The 27,350-nt window shown below is 47.0% G+C and overlaps 1 protein-coding gene across 3 annotated transcripts; it reads right to left on the minus strand.

The window, feature by feature from the left end:
* Window positions 1-385: 385 nt before the first annotated feature.
* SEPTIN6 (septin 6) lies at window positions 386-26,785 on the minus strand. 3 transcript variants are annotated; one of them, XM_021548348.3, is made up of 10 exons: window positions 26,709-26,785; window positions 20,552-20,666; window positions 13,418-13,613; window positions 12,097-12,283; window positions 11,706-11,867; window positions 9,257-9,353; window positions 8,823-8,991; window positions 7,780-7,912; window positions 7,029-7,219; window positions 386-895 (listed from the first exon to the last, which is right to left on the minus strand). In XM_021548348.3, exons 1-10 carry the CDS (start codon window positions 26,733-26,735, stop codon window positions 886-888), a joined length of 1,287 nt encoding a protein of 428 aa, XP_021404023.1. In that variant the 5' UTR covers window positions 26,736-26,785; the 3' UTR covers window positions 386-885. The 3 variants fall into 3 exon arrangements, with proteins under 3 accessions (XP_021404023.1, XP_031360646.1, XP_021404021.1); XM_031504786.2 differs by lacking the exon at window positions 386-895 and adding an exon at window positions 2,176-2,293; XM_021548346.3 differs by lacking the exon at window positions 386-895 and adding an exon at window positions 2,349-3,359.
* Window positions 26,786-27,350: the final 565 nt, after the last annotated feature.

Genomic DNA, 27,350 nt, shown 5'->3' on the forward strand with positions numbered 1-27,350 from the left:
CGGAGCTCCGCCCGGCACCGCCGGGACCCCGCGGGCACGGAGCTCCGCCCGGCACCGGCCCCGCGGGCACGGAGCTCCGCCCGGCACCGGCCCCGCGGGCGCGGAGCTCCGCCCGGCACCGACCCCGCGGGCTCGGAGCTCCGCCCGGCACCGCCGGGACCCCGCGGGCACGGAGCTCCGCCCGGCACCGCCGGGACCCCGCGGGCACGGAGCTCCGCCCGGCACCGCCGGGACCCCGCGGGCACGGAGCTCCGCCCGGCACCGCCGGCTTCCCCGAACTTCAAACGCGGGAGGTGGAGCTAGGAAGGAGAAAGCACCGCTGGACTCACGTCCACCAGCCAACGGGGCTCTTTTAACAGGATGGTCAGACACAGGAGGACACCAGTGAGAACACACAGTTCTTACTTTATTTCTTTGATAAAATTAAATATTTCGTGGCTGCCAACAGAGCAAGTTGCACCATGTTTGTATTTCCTTTGACTCCAAATGCATGGTTTCCAAAACCAATCAAACCACCAGCATATTGAAAATATTCCTTAGGCTTCACACCTTAGGGAAGCCTGTGACATATTATTAAAGACAACATTAGAAAAAACATATGCCCATAACAACGTTTGAAAATGTATTCGCTACATCATTAGTCCCAACATCACATTTCTGTCGTTCTTCAAAATTCCAGGTCATCAGTTCCCCCCACATCGCCCTGTCTTGTCACACAAATTACAAGACACTTCAATTTAAAGTATCATGCAAGTCAGTAAAGGAGCTTCTTTCCAAGACACTAACACTGAAGATTTGTTCCCCCCTCCCCAGACATAAGACCCTTAAACTCTTCTAGAAGTGGCAGTCTTCTCCCTCAGACACAGTGCAGCTGGCGAAGACAGATTAAAAAAAGCTACAGAGAGAGAAAAGGGGAAAAAAGAGAAAAAACAGAAGATTAGCAAAAAAGAGGAAGACATTCAAAAAGCAAGAAAAAGAGATGGCAACATGGAAACAGCTGACAGGAGAGATGGAACCTCCTTGTGGAATCTCAAGTGCTTCAGGGAAATCACACAAGTAAAAACCTTTCTTTCTTTAAGGTCTTTAAAAAGATTTCACATAACTTTAAATAACATTCTAATAAGCAAATGGTCAGGAAGAACAGACAGTGACCTGCAGTATGGTAAAAAATGTCACATTCAATTGTCCTTTTAGCAGATAATCTAGAAATCATTGACAGATTAATATTGACTGGTTTTGAGAGCAGGGAAACATTCAAAAGTAGAGGAGGAAGAAAATATTCAAATTATTTCAACTTGCTAAAAAAATCCCAAACAAACCACAAAGCAATCGAAGAGCACTACGGGAAATGAAATTGTATTTATGGTGAAACAGAATACCTGAGAAAATACATTGCAATCAAGAGTTTGGGCTGCTCTGACTGCTGGGAACGGAGGAACCATGGTTTGACCTGGGGCTGCTGCTGTGAGCAGGCAGAGCACTGCCCAGGTAAAACCTCAGCAGGTAAAACCTCAGCAGCAGCTGGCACTGAACAGCATCACCATCAGGGCTAGGCCTGAGTGTGCTTATCCTTGAAAAGCCCAGCATCTGGGGAGTTTGTGGAGGCTGGCTGGCAGCACACATCTGATCTTTCAGCAGGGGCAGGACGTGTGGATTCACCACACACAGAGCCCTGAGCCCGCCCACACTGCACTGAAGGATTGGGGCCACAACAAGCAAGTCTGAAATGGAAACGAGGATTTACATGCTAGTCTTCAGATAGCATGAATTAGCAAAAGGAAAAAAAAAAGCAAATGCAAAAAGCCAGATGTTGTCATGAAAATGACAACAAATAGAATGAGAAGTGTTTTATCTCTGAACTATGTGATAATTAAACTAAGATGGTGTTGTCATTTTAATGTCATCAATAAATATATTTAAACTGTGTTGTTATTTCTGCAGCAAAAATAACTCACAGAACTTATTTCCATATCCCTTATTTAGCTGGGTGGAATGAGACCAGGAAAAAGAGGAATCCATTAATTGTAGGAAAAAAAAAAGAAGAAGGATTTAAAGTTGTAGCATCCAGAACCTTGTTATGACTAATTTTACATTGTTTAATAAAAGCAATAACCACCAGTACATAGTATAGACAGAATCACAACGAGGATATAGAAGAGAGCAAGGATAACACCCTGGAAAGGTCACAGCTGAATTGCTGTCATGTTTTATTAGACCCTCCGATTTAACAAGTAAAGGTCCATTCCAGGCCATTGTATTCAGGGGTAATTACTCAGTACAGAGCCATGGGTTACTGTAAAAGAAGGGCAAAGAAAACAAAAAACAAAAGAAGTAAATGTTAACCAGAATTCACTGTCCGATGAACTCTTTATTTAAAAACAAAACTCAGCCAGAAATACAGAGAGAAGACACTTGCAGGCAAACCACAGTTGCACTTGGCCAGAGCGAGCTCCTGGCCCAGTGAGCAAAACACCCTCCTTTTTAGTGCAAATCTTGCAATAAAAACAAGGCTTTTGCTGAACAGAAAATATGAGAAGAAACCTGTCAACATCTGTACAGTTCTAAAGAGATGTCAAATAAAAAAAAAATAAAGGTAGTAATTTTTTTTGCATTAAAACCGTAAATTGTTGGAATCACTGAGAAGAAAGTCAATGAAACAGCATAGTCTTTCTTCAGAAACACTGATATGTACAGCAAGGTGACCAGCTTTCCCTGAGATTGGATCCAGGATGTGCATCCAGGTCAGCACACTGAGAGGGAGACCAGGCAAGAAATCCTTCATGACCCCTGCAGCATTCAGAGAACACTTAGTTGCAAACCATGGATCCAAATTTGAGATTTCCTCAAGCCTGGGAAGTAGAGGTTTGGACTCAAGGCCCACGCCTGTGAGGATGTCAAGTTTTGCAAAACGTCCTTGAAAGTTATTTGAGTCACACATGGCAGCAGAGGGGGTAATGAGGGCTTAGGAACAGCAAATTAACATGGGGAGAGGGCAGCCAGTGTCTGGAGAGAGCACATCCCACCCCACGGCAGCACCAGGCTGCACCCACAGCAGGAGCTAAATGCACCCCAAGCAGCTCTGGCAGCACGGAGCAGGGAAAAGCTGAGCAATGGCACAGGGGACCTTGCCCAGGAGCAGTGGGCATCTGCTGCTGCCCAAGGGCTGCAGAGCCTGGCACGAGCCCCTCTGGCCAGCTGGGTCCCTCCCAAGAACAAGGCCAGCAGCCAAGGGCTCTGCCCTGGCCCGAGTGTGAGCGGGAGGGGAGCAGTGGGAAAGGTGAGCGAACAGGCACAACGGCACAGCCGAGGGTGGGCATTCGCCTCTGGGGCCAAGGGAAAGGTTCTACAGGAAACCCGAACTGAAAATGAAAGAAAAAGGCAGGTTAATGGCTTTATGGATTAATGACAAAAAACAAAATAAAAATACAAGTTTTTCTAATGCGCACACACACACACAAAAAAAGAAAATGTTGCTAAGTGTTAATAAGGTTTAATCTGACTACAAAACATGCTTTATGCAGACACACACACACACTCTCAGCAGTGGGATGAACCAAATTTATTTCCCAAAACAATCCTTTCACAGTTTTGCAACCTACAGAACTCATCAACTGTGACTTGTTTGTATCCTTGCAAAACAGTGAAGCCCTGCAACACTTTATGGATCAATATGGAGAGTGTTTTTCTAAATCCTGGAAAAGTACCATATATACATATTTAATTTAGCAATGACAAATGCCCATTGAAAAAGGCACTGTCTGCATTTGCCTAGTGAGAACAAAGAACTTCATTTGATTCAAAGTCCAGCACACAACAGTGTACAGTTATGAGGACTGCCAAAAGCAATCCAAAACCAACAAAAATCAGTAATGTTCACTCTAGCTGCACTTTAGCTATGCCTTCGTACTCAGCACCAGAATGAACACTGTTATTCTTTGAGCTTATTTTTCCACATTTAGAGCCTGATAAGCAGAGAATTGTTCTTTCCATTGTTCTATAGTTACCATTGGCAGCAGAGACATTCAACTGGACAGCTCAAGACAACTGCAAGCACCAGTTCAAGTCAGTGCAAGACCCTTATGAAGCTTTTCTGTTAAGTGGAAGGTCCCATTTAAATTACATTCAAATGACTCTCACTGGCAACATAATGTTTACTTGCTTTTACATTTCCCTTTGTGGAGTTAAGAGGGAAGGAATCCTGGAATCAGCTTCACCCAGTTTAAGGGTAGACCATAATTTAGTTTGGACTGTCCAGGAGAGAATATAAGCATTAGCTTTGTCTGCAGGGAAGGGTGGACTCAAGAATGAGTTTTTAGGGTGTTTTATAGTTTATTTCCAACAGAGTCCCTTCTCTGAGAGGCCTGTGCACCTCAGCCCCTGGGGCACTGTCATGCTTGCCTTGGATAATGAGTATTGCTGCTCTGTCAAGAAGCAAGACATTCCTGTGGGAGGCTTCCTCTTCCTCTCACCAGAGAATAATCAGCAAATTAAAAATGCTCAATTAAACCCACTCAACCTAGCTGTAAGTAGACCACTGTCATTAGCAGTTTAACTAATAACCCTAATGAGGATGACAGAAACTACTCTTGCATCTACCTTCACCTTCGCTGTAACCACAAGTTAACATTACAGCTTGGAGGAGTGGGAGGGAAGGAGGAGAAAGGAAAGACAGCGACATTTTCATGGCTAGCTGGGCTGTATCATCAGCACCACATCTCCATAGCAATTGTTGCCATAGTATCAGGTGGCCTGTGTGATTAAAGAATAGAATTTATTTTTAAGAGAGGTGGAATAAAGAGAACAGAGCCAATGAAGTGCTGGGAGACGTCCAAAGGAGGAGGCTATAACCCTTAATTTTCTGTGTTCCATATCCTGAGTCTCTGAATTAAATTTTGCAGAATCTTTAAAGATAATAACATACTGTTTCTACAACTGCACATGTAAAGAGGGACTGGCAGAGCACATATAGTGGGGGTGAAAGCAGGGGAAGACAGAGGTACTACTTGTAAGCTTCAGGACTTGCACAGGGTCTGATTTTTTAGGAAAGGTAACTGATCCCACTGCGAGGCTCTATGAGTTAATGACGCTTACCAGGACAATGTGCCTCATGCACCATGCAGCCAAACAGCAGCTAACTGTAAAACAGCACACATGTAAGGCCTAATAATGATGATAATGATGTAACAACAACAAAAAAATCAACTGAGTCATGATTAGTGCAAATTACAGAGCTTGGGTTTAAACAAGTCACCTGTGAAAGAAATAGGTTATTGTACTGCCAGCCAGTAGTAAACAAACTACAATTAAGCTCCAGCTTGCAAAATTCATGGATTGTTAAGAAAAAATTATGATCTGAAATCCATCATTAACGACACTCAGAGCAGTTACAGAGCAAGAAAGCAGCACCATTTCTAGCACAGCAATTTTCCCAGAGGCCAAAGAGGTTTCCTATTATCTTCCCAAGCCTTACTGAAGCACTGACCTATCTCTGCCATGGAGTTTTCTGTGCCCTTAACTGATAAGGACAGTACCAAAGCTTTTTCATATCAACATGCTTGGTGTCAAGGAGATATTTTGAGATGAGAACCACTTAAATGACCAAGAGTTTGACTTGGGCCACAGCAACTAATTGCTGACACTCTAGGGCTGTTGCCTCTCTTTTCTGCATTCTTGACCCTGACTGATCTCAAGGCTGAAGTCTGCAGTCCTGAGTAAGCTGATGTCTAAGGGCTCTAAGCATGAAAGAACTCAGTTGGGTATTCCTCACACAGTCCAGGCTGGAGAGAGAAGTCTGTTCCCAGTCAGTCTCAGACTCCTCAGTATGAAAAGATATTAAAACCCCCTGAAGGTAATTCAAATGAACAAATCAAATCAGGCAGTGGAAAAAGGAATGGGCGAGTGAGGAAAGTGCAGCACTAATTGCTCATCACAAAAGAATGTTCATCTTGAAGCAGCTTCAGCTTTAAACTACAAGACTAAACCAGGATCTCATTCTTGTAATTGGGTCTTTCCTCCTCTGTCTCACTTGATCCCAAGCTTAACTGTCACAGGCTTTTTCCCTGACAAACAGTGCTGTCAGCACTTTGGGCATCCCCCATACAGTCCAATTTAACAGCACTTCTTCATGAACTAAAAACTGCAGAGTGCAGGCAAGGATTGCCCAGGGCTGTGCAGAGGGGGATTATGGCAGCGGTACAAAACCAGATCTCTGTTTGTCTGCACACCTGCAAAGGTGGCACAGTGCTCCTTTTGGGAAATGTAGCACAGTGAGAAGGAAGGGAACTGCTCAGTGCTGGGACAGCTGGGAGGTCTGTTTCACTGTCCAGAGCTGGTTGCTCTGGAGCAGAGCTTCAGGAGCCTAGCACAGGCACTGCAGACAGCCCAGGTGCCAGACCCTGACGAGGGGCTAGATCCTGTCACACCAGCCCCTGGCACTGGGAACCTCTGCTACAGCCATGCAGTATCTCCCACTGTTTCTGTGGAGGGCAAAAAGCTGATTTAGGACAGGAGAAGAGTACTAGTGCTAACAAGGTGCTATGACCTATCCTCTCATTTTGCAGTCTTTCATTCTGCAGATTCCAGAATTCAAGATTGTTAGTCTCCCACAATAATTTCCACAATTTTCTCAAGCTAAAATGTAAGAACCTGAGCTAAAATACACTCCTCTCTGAGGGTAATGAGACATCCCTGCTACCCACACCCTGGCCTTGGCAGCTAGTATGGTTCCACTTCTTTACAAGCACTGAGAGACCAAGGGAGGAGCAGGGAATCTTGGAGAATAAAGACAAGTTCATCATCTCCCATGCTGTCAGAAAGCAAAGAGGAAGGTTAGTACTGCTTCCTGCTCTTCAGGATGACAGCAAATGTTACATGCTTCCAGATACTGTTCTGCCTTACTAGGGTTTAAATCTGGCTGCAAACCTTTTCCTGATAAGGACTGGCTATGTTGGAGGGAGATATGAACACCCAGAAAAATAGTAAAGGAGAACCATTACCAAAAAGCAAATACCTCTGGATCAGCAACTTACTTTTTCCTTTCCTTATCCCTTTTAAGAGTTTGCGATCCTCCAGCTTGCTGAGCCTGTGACTGAAGCAATTCAGCTGCTGTCTTCCTTTGTTTAAATGCATTTACTTCATCATCCAGAGACTTCTTCTTATCCTCTAGTTTCTTCTTTTCATCCTGATGCAATTTCTTCAAGCGATCAAACTTTTCATGCAGCTAACAGGAAAGGAGAGAGGTGAGCAGGACATGGCACTACCAGACAAAGGGGAGGAACAGCCTCCTTCCACAACAACTTACAGGCAGTGTTGTAGTAATGCATCATTGTGCAGACTAAGAACAGAGGATTGGGAGAGCATAAATGCAAAAAAAAAACCCCAAAAAACCCCCATCTTCAGGGGTCTCCACCTTATTCCTCTTTAAAGGTCAGTAAATGTATGGATTTTTCACAATGCTAAGAAAGTTGCATGGGTGTATTTTTTGTAAAACAAGTTCATCTCAAGGGCTGTTTCTCTCCTTGACTTTTACACACTGCACCTCTTCATCGGAATTAAGACTCTGGCCCTTTCCTGGTGCAATAAGCTGTACAGAACAAGCACTGTGATCCAGTTTTGTCGTACAGACTGAACACCTTAACATCTCCATCCAAGTTAAACCTTAGAATTCCTGGTAAAAAAGTCCTAAATCACACTCTGCAGAAAGTGCTTTGGCAACAGCTACCTACTTGGGAGTGAATCCATCACTGACAACCATTAAGACACAAGTACTGCAGTCTTTACCTCTTTTTCAGCCTCCTTCAACTCAGCTTCTTTTTCCTTGACCCTCTGGACAAACATCTGTCTCATTGCCTCTTCCTTTTTCTGCAGCTCTCCCAGAAACTCGTTTCTTTTGGCTTCGTAGGTTTCTTGTAAGCTGAAAAGGAAGTGGTAAGACTTGGGACAAACTGCTTACCCTGACCCTCTGAAATCAGACCCTCACCATGACTGTGCTTTGCACACAACACATTTGCTACTCGCTCATCCACATGTGCCCAAGGTCTTCTTTATCCAATGATTTTTGGCACTTCTCTGTATGTTGAATGTTGGGCAATTCAAAGAGATCAGCTGGCAACAAACACTAGTTCAAAGGAGCATTGCTGTTGATGTCTTAAGATTTCAGCCCTTATGTTTTTTAAATCTTGTACTGCATTAGTGCATAATTCTAAACTCCATATAAAGCGTTAGTTAACTGTATTCACATTTTGGTCAGGCAAAACAATCCCTCAGGGCCTGAGATCCAAGGACAACCTACAGCCTCTCACTCCAAAACATATAAACAACAGTGAATTGGGGAGAAGCAAACTGGGGGTTTATGACTTCATTACCTGATGCCATAATTGGAGGATTAACACTTGATATGCAAATAGACCAAACTTTTATCTGTCTGAAAAACTCGTGACCATTGTCCATTTTGGGTGTAGCCCCTTGAGGAGGCTTTGTCTGTCCTTTAAAGTACCTGGAGGCCCTTCACTAAATACATACCCTTTTACTGTTGTCTGGCCTCTCTTTCTAGGTAAGCTCAAAATAGGCATCACTGTCTCTCTGCAGCACAGACATTTCTACTCCCATACTTGCAGATTCACAGTCAGTCCTGCAGACCCTCCCTGTATTTTCACCTTCTCCCAGTCAGATCCTTGCTGGAGTCTGGATTTATCTGACCTGGCAGTTTTTCTTGCTGCATTGGTTTTTTCCGTGCTCCCCCAAGGACACACACACATGCAGAGGCACACAGCACATCCAGCAATGCTTTTCTCAAGCCCTCCTGTCTCTTCCAGGGATCTCACCTGAAGGGTTTGCTGTCTGGATCAGTATCCTTGAAACCCATCTCTTCCAGTTTACATCGCCTGTAGAGCTCATAGTGGCGTGTGTGGGTCTGCTCACGAAGGTCTTCCATGTTCACGCGGATCAGCATCTCCCGCAGCTTCACGAAGTCACAGTGAGCTTCGTTCTCCACTGGAGGAAAACAAGGTAAGGAGGAAAATGGGGACAGAAACTAAGATCTCTTCCCACATTCCTCAATTGTCTACTCTTCCACCGGGTTTAACAGCCCTTCCAAGCAGAGAAAACTGGCACTATAGGCCTGACACAAGGATTTAACAAAGGATAATTCCCCATGGATAATCAAGTCCAGCAGACCCTTTCTCCTTTTATGAAAGCCCACTGCCTCCTTGCACAAGTGTCACCATTCATGCCATGAAAACCCCAGGGCCCAACTCACCCTGCACTGTGCCCCAAGGGTACTGACGAGCTTTCATCATTTTGTTTCCTATTTTCAGCTCCTCCGTACTCCCGATCACTGCAAATGGCAAGTGGGCCTGGAACACATTTAATGATATCCACGTTAGTCCCTCTCAGAGCTGGCTGAGCTGCCAGCACACAGGGATGAGCACAGCCACTGAGCAAGACAGTCATTATGCACACACTAATCTCAGGGAGTCTAGTCACCGGCCACTAGTCCAAGACACAGGGTAGCAGGGTGGGTCCTTTTTGGCAACCTTGTTAGTGCTATCACTCTATATCCTCTACCTGGCTGATTCTCCCAGCCACAGAGTCTCAGGTGAGATGAGCCAGTGCAAGACTGGCATCAGAGTGACAGCTGGAACAGAGTGCTGCGGCTCGGACTGCGGTGCTGTCCCAGGGCTTGCCGTGCCTGAGGAGAACATCTGCACAAGCACAGAAGCAGTAAGAGGTCTTGGAGACTTCTTGATTTTATCCCCCCACCACTCCTTCAGCTCATGCTGGAGCACAAGGCACTCTGCCCTATCAGACCATGAGATGGAAGTCCATCCTTCACCCCCAGAGTAACAGCTCCTTCCTTCCTGCTTGCTTCTGCCCTGGTGAGGAAGGGCTGAACATGTCCCCAGCCACCTGTGTCTGATGTGACCCAAGGTCACACTCTTCAAGTTGAGATGTGCACGCCATATTACACAAAGGCTGACTAAGAACAAGAGGGATTTGCTTTCCAAAAACAAAGAAATAGTCACTTCTTAGTAAAGATGATCTCTCTGCAGAAGGCAAAAAGAGACTTGCCCAGTGCAAGCTCAGCAAAATTGGAACTGAACCCCCCCCACAACATTTATCTAGGCTCTGAAGATCTCACCTTACAGTCTGCTCATTTCCAAAACTCAGGCAGCCAAACAAACCCCCCCAGACACTGCCATCCATTTTGCTCCATTTTTCTCTGAGTGAGATTTCTCCTCACCTCCCTTGCTCCTGGGAACTATACTACATTCTGCCAAGCTGCAAGGAAGTCAAGTGCAAAGTTTCAGCACTTTGAGTTCCCAGCTCCTTGCACCAACCCTTTCTGCTGAGTTTTGTGAAGTGATATTTGTTAGGCAAAGCTTTCAAAGTGCACCAAATTCTGGACAATTGAAAGGGCCTCAGGAAGCCAACTACATGGAAGATCAGTGACCCTGGATTGCTCTCAGGAGCAGGTAGTGAATTCCACAGGTTATCCAAAAACTTGGACAAGTTCATGACAGCTGGTACAAGCAAAAGATTTCAGATATGATGTTTTTGCTTTTAGAGTGTGGCTCATACAGTCAAACTGCAAACAAGGCAAAACTGCCAGCAAGCACTCACAGAGATGGACTCTTCCCCCTGTATTCCTCAGCCCCCTGATCTCACATGGGACACACACAGATGAAGAGTAATCTTTGTCTTATGTTTCTAATAATATCAGTATTTGGATACAAGTATTCCAGACCTGCAAAACTGCTTTGGTCAAATTCTGACCTGCTTAGAAACCTGGAAATCCTATAGAGGATGTAAGAATTGATTTGTCTGTGCAGCAACTGACACAACCCACAACATCTGCAACCCAAGACAGCAGTTCCCTCCCAGGAGACAAGTAAATAAATGGCTGAAAGCAAAGACAAGCAGAGGTTCACTTCCACCCTCAGAAGGGCTAACACATAACTGCTCTGACCAGGAAACCATCACTGACAGCTCCTACGTCAGGACAAACTTCATGTTTCTTTCAGGCCTCTCCAAAACACTCTGCAACTATTAATACTAAATCAAGAGGTGGCACAAATGCACACCAGCTAGATCTCTACTACACCCACAGCTGTAAAGCAATCAATTTCCCCTACTAGATTTCCTGGGAAAAGCCTTCTGGAAAATGGGATCATGGTCAGGATGTGCTGCCAGAAAGGCAAGGGACAGTTTGTTTCATCCTCAAGGAGCCACAGACTGGTGGTAAGGCCAGAGCCAGACTGGGAACCTGCAGGCACCTCGAGGCATCTCTGGCCCAAGTTGTGTACTGTTTTTCACACCTTGCTGGTTAAGCTGTGTAATTCCTTGCCACTGGAAGTCTACTGGTGGGAGACCATCAGGTGATGTATAGGACAGGAATAATGACAAACCCTTGAGCTGAAAAGGGTTTAAACACTGATTTCTCATATGTCCCTCAACAGATATGCACGAGGACAAGGAGGGTATTAAAAGTCTGTTTTCTGACTAGAAAAGCCCACCAGAGAGGCAGCAGCCTACCACAAAGCTCTCCTAGCCTAGGATGACACTACAAGGATTACATTCTTGTGAAATCCTCTTTTTAAGAAACAACATGAAAGGGAAAGTAGATTTAAGAAACATCCCAATATGGGCCACCAACCCCTACACTGACAGTGCTGCTCTGGGAGAGGAGCAAGAACTGAGTCACTCACATTCATTGTCCCATTTATCTCCGCCACTGATTCATCATCTGTCGGGAACTGGTAGATCTGCACCCCATTACTGACCAGTTCACTTGTGATTTTAATTTTAAACTTGGTCAGCTCACTCTTGGAAATGGCATCAGATTTGGCAATGATAGGAATGATGTTCACCTAGAAAAAAACAGAGGTATGAAGAAATCAACTTCGCTCCTGGGAGTTTCTCAAAGTCTGCATTACAACCTCCAAAAACTTGTAAGTGCTCAATAAATCCATAGAATTATGTGCCAACTCAGTCATTTTCACCAGAAGGGCTATTCAAGCTGGGGAGGTCCTCTGGAAAAGCAGCAGCCTTTCCACAATGCAAACACTAATCTGCCCAGTAAGAGTTAGTTGTGCCAACCTTGCTGTCGAGCTTCTTCATCGTTACCAAGTCCAGGGATTTCAGGGAATGGCCGGTCGGGGCAATGAAGTACAAGCAAGCGTGGATCCGGGTGTCATGGTAGTTGTGCAAGACTCTTCTTATCTTCAGTTCTTCTTGCAAGTAGGCTTCAAACTGAGCATCAATGAACTCAACAATGGGTTTATAGCTTTGGTGAAAGGAAAAAAAAAAAGCTATACAACTCACAGTCAGAGAGCTAAACAAATAGGACAATGCCCCTTGGCTTAATTGTAAGAAACAAGCTATTGATAGATTTCATTTTCCACTTTCTAAGACCAATTTTCCCTACGTTCCTTGCTCCCCACCTGTAAGAAATTTTAAAGTTGCACTGCTGACAAGGAGACATGGCCCTACATCAGACTCTAGCAGCCTGTTTGTCAAAACACAGCACTGGGATTTAGCAGATGCACCATCCTCTCCAGGGAAAGAAGACTCTCATATTTTCAAATGCAAAGATGAGACCTTCTAAAGCAAGGCTAATGGAGACTCATTTGCAGCAGTTTGTAACCCTTGCTTGCACCCAGGGAGTGAATGGCTTGCTGCTCTCACAGCCCTGAGTGCTGCTGGTGAAGCTTCATTCAGTACCACCTCTGCCCAGTGCTCTGAGGCAGGAAATTCCTGCAATTCCCTTGCAAGGCCTTCTGAAATACAGAGCCTGCAGAGCCATAATGTAAAGGACATCCATGCATCTTAAACAAACTTAAAAAAAATATCTAGCAGACACACAAAAAAGCAATCCCATCAGCAATGTGTCTGCAGAGATACACCTTGGAGACTGTCTGGTAGAACTGCACATCCCTTAACCAACACACTCCAGGCACTCTGGGATGTGAGCTGCCAGAGACACTGCCACAAGGTATCTCACTGCCCATTTATTGTGCTTCCTTTGGCTCTTCCCATGGAAGAGCCCTGCCAAAAGTGGATTTTAAGCCAAGCAGAGACTACACCACACTAGTGGTTTGGTCAACAGCTTGAGGTCAGCACAAACCAAAACAAGCCCAGATGCCCTGGAGCATTTCAGTCTCCCCACCAGATGAATTTGGGCAGAAGCTTGCCAGCAGGACAGAAATTGCTCTGACAGCATGAGAAAAGCTGCTTTACAGCTGAAGCAGTGCTGACACTCCAGAGCCTTTGTCTTCTCTTCTACATGTCCCATCCCAAAGAGGTGACAAGGACAACTCCTAAGAAGCAAGCAGGAAAACTGCAGTGCAATCAGGCCCAACTAAGGTACAAGGACAATGAAAAGCCAGGTCACAGTATAGCCTCTCTCCCCCACACTCACCTGTCCTCTTTGTTGATCTGATCCCCAAAGCCCACTGTGCTTACAATAGTCAGCTTGAGGTTGACATTGCTCTCCTGCAGGTCATACGTACTGGATTTCAGCTGGACCCCAGGCTGTGAGTGAGATGCTGGGTCACCTTCAAACTTGGTGTTGAAAAGGGTGTCCATGAGGGTGGACTTACCAAGACCGGTTTCCCCTGTTGGAGAAAAAGAGTTGAAACGTTCTGTTGAATATTAATATGGGTTGGCCTCTGAGCTTCCAAACATTAACAGGGGTGAAATTGTAGCAGATGAAAGCAGATCTCATGCTCCCAAGGGAGCGTCTGGTAAACAGAAAGCCATGAACAATGGGAGGTCTGTGTTCTGGGCAAATTACATTTCACAGTCTAATGGCCATTAATGTCATTAGAAAATAGAGATGAAAAGCAAGAGGTGAAAAGGCGAAGGGGAAAGCATCGTTTAGATCCTGCTTAAACCCACAACTACACTACAGAAGATGCTATTTTCATTAAAAAACAGGAGAGGAAATGGGGCTCACTGCCATTTCCAAGAAAAGCTGCTCCAGATCAATGTCTCTAATAAGCAGCCACAGAAATAGCTTCCTTCCTTGCAGAAACCCTGAGAGCTGGTTCGGGTCCCTCAGCAGGTTGTGCAGTTGGTTTCTCACAATGAGAATCAGCCTTCCACACTGGGAGGGGGCATTTTCTGTAATATCTGGTTTCGTACCTTAGGGGCTACACAAGCTGTAAAATATTGCAAAATCTTCTTCCAAAAGTTCTGCTAGTATTGTCAGTATTCTGCTAGTATTCTATCAGTATTGAACTGCTATTTGGATTTCATTTACCAACAGGCAACTATTCCCTTGTCTGGAAGGAAGAGACAAATCCCAGAGACCAGTCTTGAATTTGGTTTAGATACATCCCAGGAAGAATAAAACAAATCCCTCTGTGCACACATTCCACAGGGCAGCCTCCCTTAGCAGGCTCTGACAACAGAGCCAGCTCTCAGAGCTCACAGGACCTGACTTCCTACGCAGTCTGGTCTGCTGCCTTGTGAGGGCTGCTGTGTTTTGGGGAAGCAGCAATTTCTGAGCTGCCCAGCTGACTTTTGGAGAAACTTCAGGAACAGCTGAACCCCACCCTCTGTGAAGGCTGCTCCTCCAGCCTGCTGTGGGACCACAGGGAGACTGTCTGGCTGCAAGAGCATTCCTCTCCTTCCCCCAGCCCTCAGCTCCCAACCAAAACAACTTCACCATTTTCCCACTTTGCTCAGAATAAAAGAGCTTCTTATTTTTGTAGGTTTAGAGCTCTGTATCAGATCCAAACTTGCATGAAATGCCCAATTCAAGAAGGGGAAACTCCTCCCCATCCTCCCCCGTCCAAATGTCCAAATCTCCAAGCTTCACTCCTGCAAGCAGGCAAATTCTTCTTCTGGCCTCAGAAGGGATTTTCCTCACTCAGGACTGAAGTACATGGCAGAGCAAGGCAAACACAGAATCATAAAACCACAGAATGGTTTGGGCTGGAAGGAACATTGTCTAGTTCCAAACCCCAAATCCTCTGCTCTGGGAACTGAGCAGTCCCTGATTGCCAGGATGACATATCCAGTGTCTTTCCAGAGGCAGCAAGATCCATTAACATTTCAAAGTCAATGTACACCTTGAGCTGCAGAGCTGCCTGGGAGCCAGCTGAGAGCTTGTGCTCCATCACCAACCAACACCAACTACAGCCAAAACAGTCACCAGTGCAGTCGTTCTTTGCACCCATCTGGTTTTCAATCCAAAGGGGAGAAGGAGTCACACCAGGAGCTGGTGTGGCTGCAGTCCCTTGTGCTACCTCAGTGCATCAGCTGTACCTACAACAGCACTGGCCAGAGCAAGGGAGGGGGACCCAGCAAAGCACAAGGTTAACTCTCACTGGAAGCATAAGCTGGTCCAACAAGCCCTTCACTGACTTGGAATCTCATTGCCTGGACTTGTTAGGGACCATTGGCCTCCAAAACTGAGCAGGTGCACAAATCAGAGCAGAGCATTGCCATGGTTTGGATAGGGATTTTGAGAGTTAACAGCCAACAGCCTGTATGACCTCCCAGGCTGTTCTCAGGGATTCCAGGAAAACAGCAGTGTAAAAACAGACAAAAATCTAAACAGCCCAAGAAGGGTGCAGCATTTCCAAAGCCCCTGCCAAGGGATGGGTGGGACAGAGCAGTGAGCTGGCTGCTTGCCTGTGAATGCCAGGAATCCTCATGGGAACATCTCAGGATAGGGGAGTCCCTCAGCCCTGCAGTGCAGGAGCATCACCCACACACAGTCCTGCAAAGCCTCCTCCTGTGACACTGCCCCACAGCCTGGCAGCCCCTGGAGCAGCTCCAAGGCTACAGGACAGGGTGACAGGGGAGCAGCAGCAGTGACAGGGCAGGGAGCTGCTCCCTGCAGTGGATACAGAAGGTCATCTGTAAACAACACTAGCTTCTGGGCAGACAGCACCCTGTAAGTCACCTCTCATTTCTGCCTCTCTCCTCTTGGGTGAAAGATGTTCATATGAGGCCAAGACTATTGTTTAAGCACATCCTGAACCTGTTAATCATTGCTTACTTTAAATCTATACCAAGTGTTTTTTCCAGCAGGACTGACTTTAACTGTCAGGAGGCTAGGAGAAGTGTTTAAGACATGCAGATTATTTTTTACACTCCACTTCATGCCAGCTACACAGGGCCAGCAAAGGCAACTTTGAACTCGGTGAGTTTTTCCTTTTGGATGGGGAAGATCAGAACTGTGGCATTTTTCCACAGGTGGGAGTTGCCCATCCGAACACCTTCATGGTTAAAATATCCAGGCACTAACATGGCATCTCATGGGAAGTCTGCACTCCCAAATTTACATTGAGCCAGCAGATACCCCTGTCCCTGCACTGTATAACCCCACTGACTTGACACAGAATTAAAGCCTGCTAGGGAAAGCAGAGTAGAGAGGAAAGACTGTCTCAGCTGAAAGAATGTTAACACTGACAGAGTGACATGAAATGGTAAAAGACTAAAAACACTAATAAAGTGTTCTGCTGTATTAAATATGAGCAGAGATAGGGAGCAGTGCTATTTTGAAGGCCAAAACAACAGAAGGAAGAATTTCTGAATCTTCTGAGAGTTTCTGCCTCACACAGAGGCAACTTCTTGCTGGCTGAAAGATGTGAATGGTGCCAACTGCTTCTTGTAAGGACAGGAGTCCAGATGGAACAGATGGTCTGATAAAAAGGACAAGTGGTCTGTGCTTGTTGCAGCCAATGGCACTGGAATCTTCCCCAAAAAACAGAAATTATGAACAGGGATTACAACAGGCAGAATTACTTTGAAAAAAAGCAGCAGTGTACACAAATTGAGTGAGAGGCATCCCTGGCAGGGAGATTATTTCCTGATGTCAGGCTTATGGACACATGTGATTTGATCTCCAAAACCATACTTAGGGATTATGCAACTCGACAGCAGTCTGCTGTCCCAAAACAGGGCTGACAAAGCTCTCTGGGGAGGACAGGGCAGAGACAGTGACCTTTACTGGAAGAGTTCTGCACCAGGAAAATGAAAATTTTTCCAGCAATGGAAAAGCTTGAGTGCTGTACCTATCATCATGGGATGGATTTTTGCTGTTAAGTCTGATGATATTCAAGGACATTTGAAAAAAAAAATGGCCAGGGCCACCACTGCAGGTTCTGGACATGCAGCAGCCCTACATGAGTGCTCAGAAAGCACCATCCACTCTTAATGCCCAAGAGCCAGGCTGTGCTGGGCTCCCCACACAGCCTCTCTCATTGTGTGACATGTTCCCTGCTCCAACTGCACCTGCACATGGGATCTTCACTGCTCTGTGAAACTTCACCACATCTCACAGTGATGGAACACTGGTGGCACCACTTGCAAACCTACAGCTGGGACAAGCTCCTAACTTCCCAAACCAGACAGGCATCTTCGTGCTGAATGAACTGTCATTCTGGCTTCTTTTCACAGAAATTTTAGCATCCTAAGCAGCTGCAGCAGTGAGCTGAATTATACACCACAAAAGCTGTACCTCCTCCTTTTGTGCCTGGAAATTTAATTTGCTTTTCCCTAGCATGTGCTGAGCAAAACAGGCAACTGCTCACTGCCTCCCTTTCCCACAACACTCAGGATTTAAGAGGCCCCAGTCACATCATCATCAATCGACTCTGTGGGAGGACAGAGGAGTCCTTGGAGCATTTCCCTGTTCAAAGGCAGGGAGCAGCTTTCACAAGAGCTTCCTTTCACGAGAGAGCAGCACCTGCCCTTCACAAGATTAACAACCATGGCTCCAGATATCAAATAATTCGATTTTAAAGAAAATGTATATGCATGCACAGCCTTTTCATGTGCAGAAATGAGCCAATCCAATGTAGCAGGATCGTGGAGACAAGCCCCGAGGCAGCTCAGACTGATAAGGCCATCTCTCAAGGAGAGAGGGGAAGATAGCTTGTTTCATCTGACAGGCATGCAGACACCACACAATTCAGCACAGCCAGGCAAAGGCTGGGCTGCAGGGGCAAGGAGAGCAGCAAGGGCTCACAAAATACACTGAAACATCACCTCAGAGGAGCACCCAGCTCCTGGCATCCACCCCAGGGCACCAGCAGTGCAGGGCAGGAGAAGGCTGAGGAGACAGATGGCTTTTTGATTAGAGCAACTGTTCTTCCTCAGCTGGTTGCACCAGTGACCACAGAAACAACCACTGGGCAACTTCCAGGCTGTACAGCTCATCACCCCAGAGAGCTGCCTGCTGCAGAGCACCAGGAATCCTGTGCACATCCCTCCCTCCCCCAGGCTAGAGCTCCTACACAGCACAGGCTCACTCCTCTGGAGTGACAGCCCTCAAAATGCCTTGGTACACTCCCGGGGGAGAGAGAAGCATTTCTGCCACAAAACAGCCTTTCTCATTGCACTGAATAGGCCAGTTAGAACAAACTCCCTGCAAATCCTGGGAGAGAGGAAGGGGCAAAATCCTGCTTAAATTGGGATACTAGTTTAATGCAACTACAATCTACCCCAGCAAAAACTGAGAAAGTTTACATCAAAAACCAGCAGCCTGTTGTTCATCTTTTCCCCCTATCTCACTGAGAAATACAGTCAGCACAGAAAGTCTCAGCCATTAAACACTTCTCCAGCCTTTGCACTGAACTAAGAGGCAACTAAAAATTTATCATGTAAGGTTTAGGAAGAAAATGGTTGTGCTGAGAAATAAAAGATCAGAGAAACCATCTGCAACCCCTAACATCTAATGAGAGGTTTTCTCATTCATTTTAGCTTTGGCTCTAGTCTCACAGGGGAGACAGCTTTCAGCATAAGAGCTAAAAACTGCTCCACTCTGGACATGCTGCTGAGAGTCATTTCTGAAGCTTTCTTTGGCTTCTCCAGCAAGAGCTGCAGGAATTGGTGGCTCAGATCCAGTATGACACAGAGTAGAAGTATCACTGGATTTTTCCTCCAACAGATGCCACACACTGCTGAAAAATGGGGGGAAAGAAGTCTCCTTTCTGTCATGCTTTGTGGGCTGTCTATGGGATCCTCATCCAATCTTCACTTGCTTCCTTGTTCTTTCAACTTTTCATCCCAAACTGCTGTACAAATGAAATCCAACAGAATAAATGACAGATGAACACTAGGAGTTTTTGTTTTCTTTCTCCAGGATGTTTAAGTGTGGGGACAAGATTTGCAAATCTTTTTCTAATTAAGCTTATTTTTCTATATGGAGTTTCTTTATTTCAAGATTGTGTTATTACTATTCATAAAAAACTGACATTAGTAACTAATGTACATTGATCTTGGTGAGTCCTTGTTATGCACTTCAACAAATGATTAATGCATTCCACTTCTGCTCTGCAAAGAAGAAAGCACAGGCATTCCACTCCTTTTCACACATCAAAGTGAAGATATAACTACAGGAGGCACCCACTGTTACACCTAGAACTTGTAAAAAAACCACTGCAACCCAGTAAGTGGAAAAGGAAACACTTTTAGACTTCAGTCGTGGGGACAGGAGTTTCCTTAGGTCATATCACATTCATGTACTGAAGAAATCACCTAGAGACTCAGCCTGACAGTGACCTCCACTTGTCAGCAAAGTTTATCATCTCACAGGAACGTAAGATGTGGTTGTAAGGAAAATTGTCTTCTCAGCTCCATTTAACAGGGCTCAGCTCTCTTCTCCTTGCTCTACTACTCTCGTTTCAGAGTTAACCCTGTTCTGGGCAAACACCAGGTCCATAGCTGCATCTCCCATGGGAGGGGACAGAAAACCTCTGCATGGATGCAGGGCTGACCAGCAGCTGAGTCCCCAGGAGGTGTCCACAGCTGCTGCTCTCCCCCCTGCCACACCAGGCACTGCTGGGACCAGCTGCAGACAGGGCTCAGTCCGAGCAGCCACGGCCCCACAACCTCCTGCTCCCCAGGGCAGGGCACCGGCAGCAGCAAGCCCATCAATTATTAATTCTCTATTTTTAATTTCCTCATTAACCTTCCTAAACTATGGTACCAAAGCCATACAGGTTTTATTTCTGTTACCTAAGAGAAGGGATTGTTTGGGATCTTAGCCCTGTGAGATGGGCTGCAGGGACAGACACCAAGTCCTGCTAGAGTGCCAGGCCCCAGCTGTGATCCACACCACATGGCAACTTGGATAATTGTCAGAAGAGTTAAGGCTTGGCCAGACACTATCTTAATTCAAGTATGCACAGAAGGGAGGAGAAAAAATAGCTTTTAGTGATTTAAGAGAAGCATGATTATTATTTTGTTAAAATAATTATAATAATAATTCAATACTTAACCAAACAAGACCTCATAATGAAGTACTCTGGCATGAGTACCTATTTTCTTTTAAAAAGGTCAAATTCAAGCATATAAGGAAAAGAAAGATCATAATAACAGCCTGTGATTTTAGGCATTTTATTTCACTGCTTGGTAAAAAGCCATACTGCAGAACCCCAGTGGGGATTTCCCAGAGCACCAGAAAATCTCGTTACTGAAAATAGAACAGTTGGGGAAATTGAAATCAAAGCTACCTTGTTAGTGCTGTAAGCTATGAGCTACATCCAGCTGAAAACTTTTCAGCAAGAGAACTTCCCAAAATGGAAATACTCACCCACACACAGGATGTTGAAACAAAACCCATGATTAACAGATTTATTAACCAGCTGGTCAGGCAAACTATCAAATCCGACGTGCCCGGAAAGCGGGACGGTACGACAGCCTTCACCCTGAAATACAAGGAAATAGCTGTGTCACTTTCAAGCAAAATACTGTTCTTTATAAACCCTTACAACCTCCCAAGTGGAATCAACTGCGCAGTCCAAGCAGAGATTTGCACAGATCTATCAATCATGTCAGCATGCTTCACTCTTCTCTAAAACAATTCCAGAAGGCACAAATAGAACATTTCATTTGTCAAACATTTGAAAGTAGCCCTGACAGAATAACACTAAAATGTGTAAAGCATGTACACAAACACAGCTGCTGAAATGAAGAGATGAAAAACACTTGTTCCTTCAAAAAAATACGCAGAAACTCAAGTCTCACCTAATACTGAAAACAAAAAGAATCCTCTGTGTAAAGCAAGGTATTAATGATACCTCCTCCTACAAACCTATTACCATTCACTTTACCTGACTTGGAACTCACATGTAATTCCCATTCACAGCTGCAATTATAGAATTAGCTAGAAACAGTAAAGAAAACTGTACCTACAGGAAAACAAAGCAACAAAGTGTCCAGAACTGAGCTGCTCATAATCCCACAGGCCTGAAGGAGCCTGCAAAGAGGGTTTGGGAGTGGAGGTACTCAAACTTCCTACTGAGGGGGCAAGAGCTGCTCCTGCCCAGCCAGCAAAGGACTTCTCAAGAAGCTGCTCCTCACCCTGCTCTCTCCTGTGCTCAACACCAATCTGGGTTCCCCAGCCAAGTAGAGCACGTGGTGCTCCATGCCCAGAACAGCCACAAGCTTTGGGAGGGGGTCAGAAATTTTTACCCGGCCAGTCTGTGCCAAGGCACCCTGGGTCCCAACCCTGCCCAGCTGACAGTAAAACACAACACACAGAAGCTCAGCCTCAGAAATGGCACCAGGCAAAATGAAGAGCCAGTGCTGCACCCCTGTATTGGTGTGCACTGGAGAGTTGCCCTCCTGCAGCCCTAAAAAGGTATTTCCCTCTCTAAAGAAAAGGCTTTTCTTAAAAATGTATATTAGTGTGAAAATCAGAAAATTCCCTCTAGCCTTCCATCAGTTTGCAAAAAATACTACAGCCAAAAGGCAGTAGTTTATAGGGTGCGATTTTGAATTTATTTTCACAATCATGCTTTCACATATCTTGAAAGCCTGTTTATAGGGACAGGAATACTGGTTTTCCCTCTTCTGCTAATGGCACTGGTATTTTAGGCTGGGAAAACATCCCCGAGGAGTACATTTACTACAGTAGCCTGTCTGTATGTTTTCTTGTCCTGTTACTGTTTTGCTGTTGTGGGTTTGGATTGGTTTTTTCAGATATGTGGCTCCAAATACACTTTGATCATTAACCATATTTACCAGTCTGTGATGTGTAAATATGTTTCTCCTTGGCCATATTTTGTGTATTAGTCTGACTCTTCTTGACAAGATGTTCACCAAATATGGTGCTTCATTAATTCCTGAGCACCTTCCCTCCTAATGACATGTTTATGAGGAAGGCACTCAGGCTCCCCAGCAGATTCTGGTTTTGCCTACTGACAATGCAGCTGTGAGGCCCAGTAATGCAGAACCAGCTAAAACAGAAGAAAGTGAGAGTGTCAGACACGCAGATTTTGTGACAACACACTCAAACCCTCCTAAACTGCATCCACCAAAACCCCAGTCCTGCAGAATCTCATGGCAGTGTTGGATCTGCAGCCACAGCCCCAGGTCCTGGTGAAGAACAGAGTGGGGGGACAGAGCCCACGAAGGTGCAAGAGAAAATGACCCAAGGCACCTCCTGGGGAAGGAGAAATATCAACTGTATTTTAATACTCGGCCCCAAAACCACACCACTGGAAGACTGCTTGAACACTACTCTCCCCAGGAAGCGTGGGCAGGAGTGTGGGCTCTCATTAAGAACAAATCATCCCCTCATCCCTAAATATAAGTGTGATCCAGATGGAACAAAATAAATGGTAGAAGTTAAGCCGCTCTCAGCTAAGAGGAGGCATTTGCCATCACACAGAATTCAGCCTGCAAGTCATTTCCTGTAGGTTCTTTTTCTAGTCACCTGTGGTTTTACAATACAGTTAAAACCATGCTTCACATCTGGTACAGGCCAGGAAACAACTACTGCAAAATGGGATTTCCAGTCACAGCAGCTAAGTCTCCTTGTTAAGTACACAGCCATAAGGTATATTGTGCTACTCTGCCTAAAAATCTACAGCCTCCTTGGCCAAGGCATCAAGAGACTGGATGCAGTGGAAAAAACAAATAGAAAGAAGTAACATTTTAAGATCAGCCTGGTTTTGACACTTATCAGAAAGTTGACAGCAATTACCAAACCAGGGGAGAGAAAATAAACACTTTCTGTCTGATCCACCAAGAAACAGTGCAAGTCACCAGTCTTCAAGCACCAAGTGGTGTCTCTGTACCAGAGCACTGCTATATATAAACAGCACCACCATAAACAACATATGAACACACTGATTAGTCATCCTGGGTGTATATTAAATGTAGGTTTGTATCCCCTTGTTCAGCACTGGAGGAGAATATGTTAAGCTTCTAAGCTTTTTGCTGATAAGGTGTTCAAGGCTGTCTTCCATCATTCATCTTCCAAACCAAATCAAATTTAAAACATATAATGAGATACCAACAAGGTAAGCAAAGTTTAACTACTGCATGCATGAAGGCTTTTTCCAGGAGCATCAGTGAGTGCTGGATGGCTGACAGTCCTTTGTGCTCTCTATTTTAAGGTTACATCTTCTTGGAACGAAGACAAAGATGGAATCTCTGGAAAGCCAGTGTGAACACTGGCACCACACCAAGACACCAGATGCCTTTTTTTTTTCCCCACATACACAGAGTGCCCCCTGCCTAGACAAAATGGGCTGTTGTCGCTTGGGAGGAAGTAAAGAGTGTTTGTCACAAACAAGATTAAAAGAACAAAAAGAGCAACACACTCCCTTGCTGTATTATCAGGCAGGGTTATTGCAGAGTGAAAGAAAGGAGAATGAGGACCAGACACTTGGAGAAGCTATCTTACTTCTTCCTTTCTTAGAAGGATTTATACAGCCTTTTGTAAAGACATCTCCATGTCACAGAAGCCACCACCACCTACTCTAATTCTTACAGAAAACTATCCAAATCATATGGAAAATACCAAGATGTTTTAATGAATGGCCCCAAGCCTGAAAGCACCATCCATTACCTATTAGTTTACATAAAAGGGGCAAGATTTAGTCTTCAGGTATTTGAATCACTCCAGGGTCCCTGGGATGAAAATACGATTAGAGGACAATCTTGCTGAATGCACATCTGTGCCCTGATCTACTTAGCAGGTACAGCACTGTCACCTCCTGTCCCCAGAGCCCTGAGAGGTCGCTGCCTCTTTGTGGAGCTAAAGCAGAGCACATGCAATGGTGCTGCTCATTGCAAATGTCAACGCTGCACATTCGGGACTATGCCTGTGGCCATGATGAGAAAGGATTCCGTGGCAAAGGCAAAGCCTCCACTTGGTGATATTCAGGCAGAGCACAGTAAAGAAAATAAAGAATGTTACAGCTCTGAACCCAAAGGACCCAGTGTCCAAATGAGGCCCACACAACACAAAACTGCTCTCAGAGGCTGCAGACAATACTGCAAACAATCTAGTTGAGTGTTTCTGTCCAGGACCTCACAACTGACACTCAGTATTTCTGACCACATTTCTCACCTCTTTCCACTTCAAACCCTGAGGCCTTGGAGACTCCCTTAGAAGGATCTCCAAACTGCCACAACAAACACAGGAGCACCATCCTGCAATGAAACCAAAGAAAGCAACGCTCACAGAGCTCCACCACCAGAGCTCACAGCAGCCACCTCCTGCCCCTCTGCTGCCCTTAATGCTGAAACCTGGGGGCTCAACCCCCAAACCTGAGACAACTCTTGCACGAGAAGTCAAATGGCAAAGCAAGGCAGAACCTGAACTGAAGTTTCCACACCATAGTTTTTCACATCGTCTTTAAGCCAGAACAACATCAGATCCCTTCTCGTGACCTTGGAGTTATGGTATTCACTTCCCCAGACTGCATTTGGTTCTGATTAAACAGCAAATTAGAGCAACACTTGTACCAATTATTTCTCATTTGTACAAGTATGCTGTTCTCCTATATAATGAAAGAATTATCCAGCAGACAGTATAAACAGCCTCCACAAGATAAATGTAAATCAGGAATGTAAAGTCTAGATAAAGACTTTGTATTATTTTTTCTTGCTCAGCTGATAAAAGATCATCAAGAATGTAAAAGAAAAACACCAGAAACGTGGGAGGGAAATAGTTTTGAATCAAGCCCCATGAAAAGCAAGAAGTGTCTCACCAAAGGTCCTGACCATCAACCACCCTCTCCAGACGCACTGCAACACTCGGCCATTCAACATTCACAAAGAGCCAAGTGCTTCCGAAATCTCAAATTCTGACAGCTCTTAAGATTACACTTCTTTATGCCCCTGATAAAAGGCTGCAGAAATGCCAAGCAGTTTGGATACATTCCCAGGAGAAGTCAGCAGTTAGAAGATACACATCACTATCAGCAGTCACAATAATGTTTCTGACCTCTGCTGGATACGGACAGCTGGACAGTGCCTGGCAAGACGTCCCTGCACCCATCCTCCCGGCTGGCAGAGGACAGGAGAAGGGGCCCAGCTTGGTGGTGACAAGGCCACCCTGCCCACCTGGGGATAAGGGGGATTCACCAACTATCCCTGCAGAAAGTGTGGGCTTGATGAAGGGTTCTCTGGGACGATGGCACGTTGTAACCCCAGCTCCTCCCCAAACCCAGCCCCAGCTCTCACACCTTTAACCCTGTTGGCACACACAGAGTCCTCTGCACCACCAGGACATTACAGCTGACTGCTCCACGAACCAGACATGACCAGATGCCCAAGACCTTGACTGACAAGTTACCTGCTTGTAAAAGGACATTTTCAATTTGCAGCACACTAATTTCAAGTCTGTCTCACAGCCAGCTTTCCCTTTTGCCTCCGAAGTGAAGCTGTGCAGTATCATAAATTCATTCCAGGCCACAAATAGATGTCTCAAACTCCTGTACATTATCTTAGGAAAGCATAACACTCAATTTCTTTAAAAGACAGCGGAGTAAATGAGTCACTTCACATATTTTGGCAGTCACATACAAGGCAATGGGTATGTCCAGGAGGAAATAACATCACAAACTGGCAAGGAATGGCTACATCTACTCGTTCAGCAAGATTGGGTCCATGCTAAAACATACTGCTTTGAAGACGAAACTGGAAAGTATTTACCTCAAGTGTTACTTCTGTATTAACACATGGACATGAAAGTTGGAAGCCCATCAAACCACAGACAAAACCCTTCCACATGCAAACGCGATATACAGATGCTCCTTAGCATTTCTCTGACAAAGGCAGAGGTGGCTCAACTCCCTCTGCTCCTCTTCTGGATAATTCCCGCAGGCACACAGGGATCTTGTGCTGCGCTAGGCAGGCGGGAGAGCCCGGCAGTGGCCGCTGGCAGTACCGGGACCCTCGGGACAAAGCGCAGCGGGGACACGGTGCCGCTGCCCGGCTGCCACAGCTCCTCCGCGGCACACGGTGCCAGACCGGAGACCTTCCTTCCGCATCACGCACCACCGAGCTCTGAGGGCTTCTCCGGGAGGAGAGCAGCATCCCCGGAGAGCCAGGGATGCCGCTGCCTGCCCCGGCCCGCCGAGGGGCCCCCACACCGGGTGAGGGATGCACGGCCCGGCCTCCCGGGCGCGGCGGCTCCGGCCCGGGGGCAGCGGCGGGGCAGGACCTGCGGCCCCCGCGGTGCGGGCAGCCCAAGGTCGCCGGGCCGGGCCGCAGCGGGGGGACCCCAACACCCTCTCCCCCGGGTAACCCCAGCCCCCAAAGCCCGGCCCTCCGGGAGCCGCCGCCGCCGCTCCGAACCGCGTCTCGCAACCCGCGGGAGGCCCCAGGCCGGTGTCCTCGCAGCCCGCCCGGCGCCCCCTGATCCGGCCACGCCGCCCCGGCCATGCCCGGCTCTCCCGCCCGGCGCTGCCCGGTCCGGGCCCCCCTCCCGGCGCCGCGCCCGCCCGCACCTGCCGCGCCACCTCGGCCGCCGCCATCGCTGCGCGCCCGCCGCACGTTCCGCCCCGGCCTGCGGGCGGCGCCGGGCGCGCCCACCGCGGCCCCGCGCGGGGGGGCCCCGCCGCGCCCCGGCCCGCCCCGCCCGCGCGCCCCGCCCCGCCCCGCCCCGCCCCGCCGCCTCCCGGCCCTGCTCGGCCCCGCCGGCCCCGCCGGCCCCGCCGCCGCCGCGTTCTGTGAGGAGCGCGGCGCCGGTGCCTCCCCGCAGCAGCCCGCGATGGTGCAGCCCGGGCTGCGGGCGGGGCGGGCGCGGAGCTCCGGCCGCGCTCCCGAGCCCGCGCAGCGCCGAGCCCGCCCCGCGGGCTGCCCGGCTGCCTCCGCGACCCGGCCCGGCCCTGCCCGCTCCCAGCGCCGGGCGGGCTTCCCCGCCGCCTGCTCGGGAAGGCCCGCGGGGACCCGTCCCGGTGCCCTGCGGTGACACGGACCGAGCCGTGCAGCCCCGAGGCTGGGCTGCGGGTCGCGGTTTGGGTCCCTTCAGGTCCCCCAGCCTCAGCAGCTGAGTTGCCATTTCAAGCGGAATGTCCGCGCACTTGCCGTGTCCCATTCCCCCTCGCGGCACCTCCGCTCCTGCCGGCCCCGCTCGTCCCGGCGCTGCG

This window comes from Lonchura striata, chromosome 14 (assembly GCF_046129695.1).
Source record: "Lonchura striata isolate bLonStr1 chromosome 14, bLonStr1.mat, whole genome shotgun sequence".
Lineage (NCBI taxonomy): Eukaryota > Metazoa > Chordata > Aves > Passeriformes > Estrildidae > Lonchura > Lonchura striata.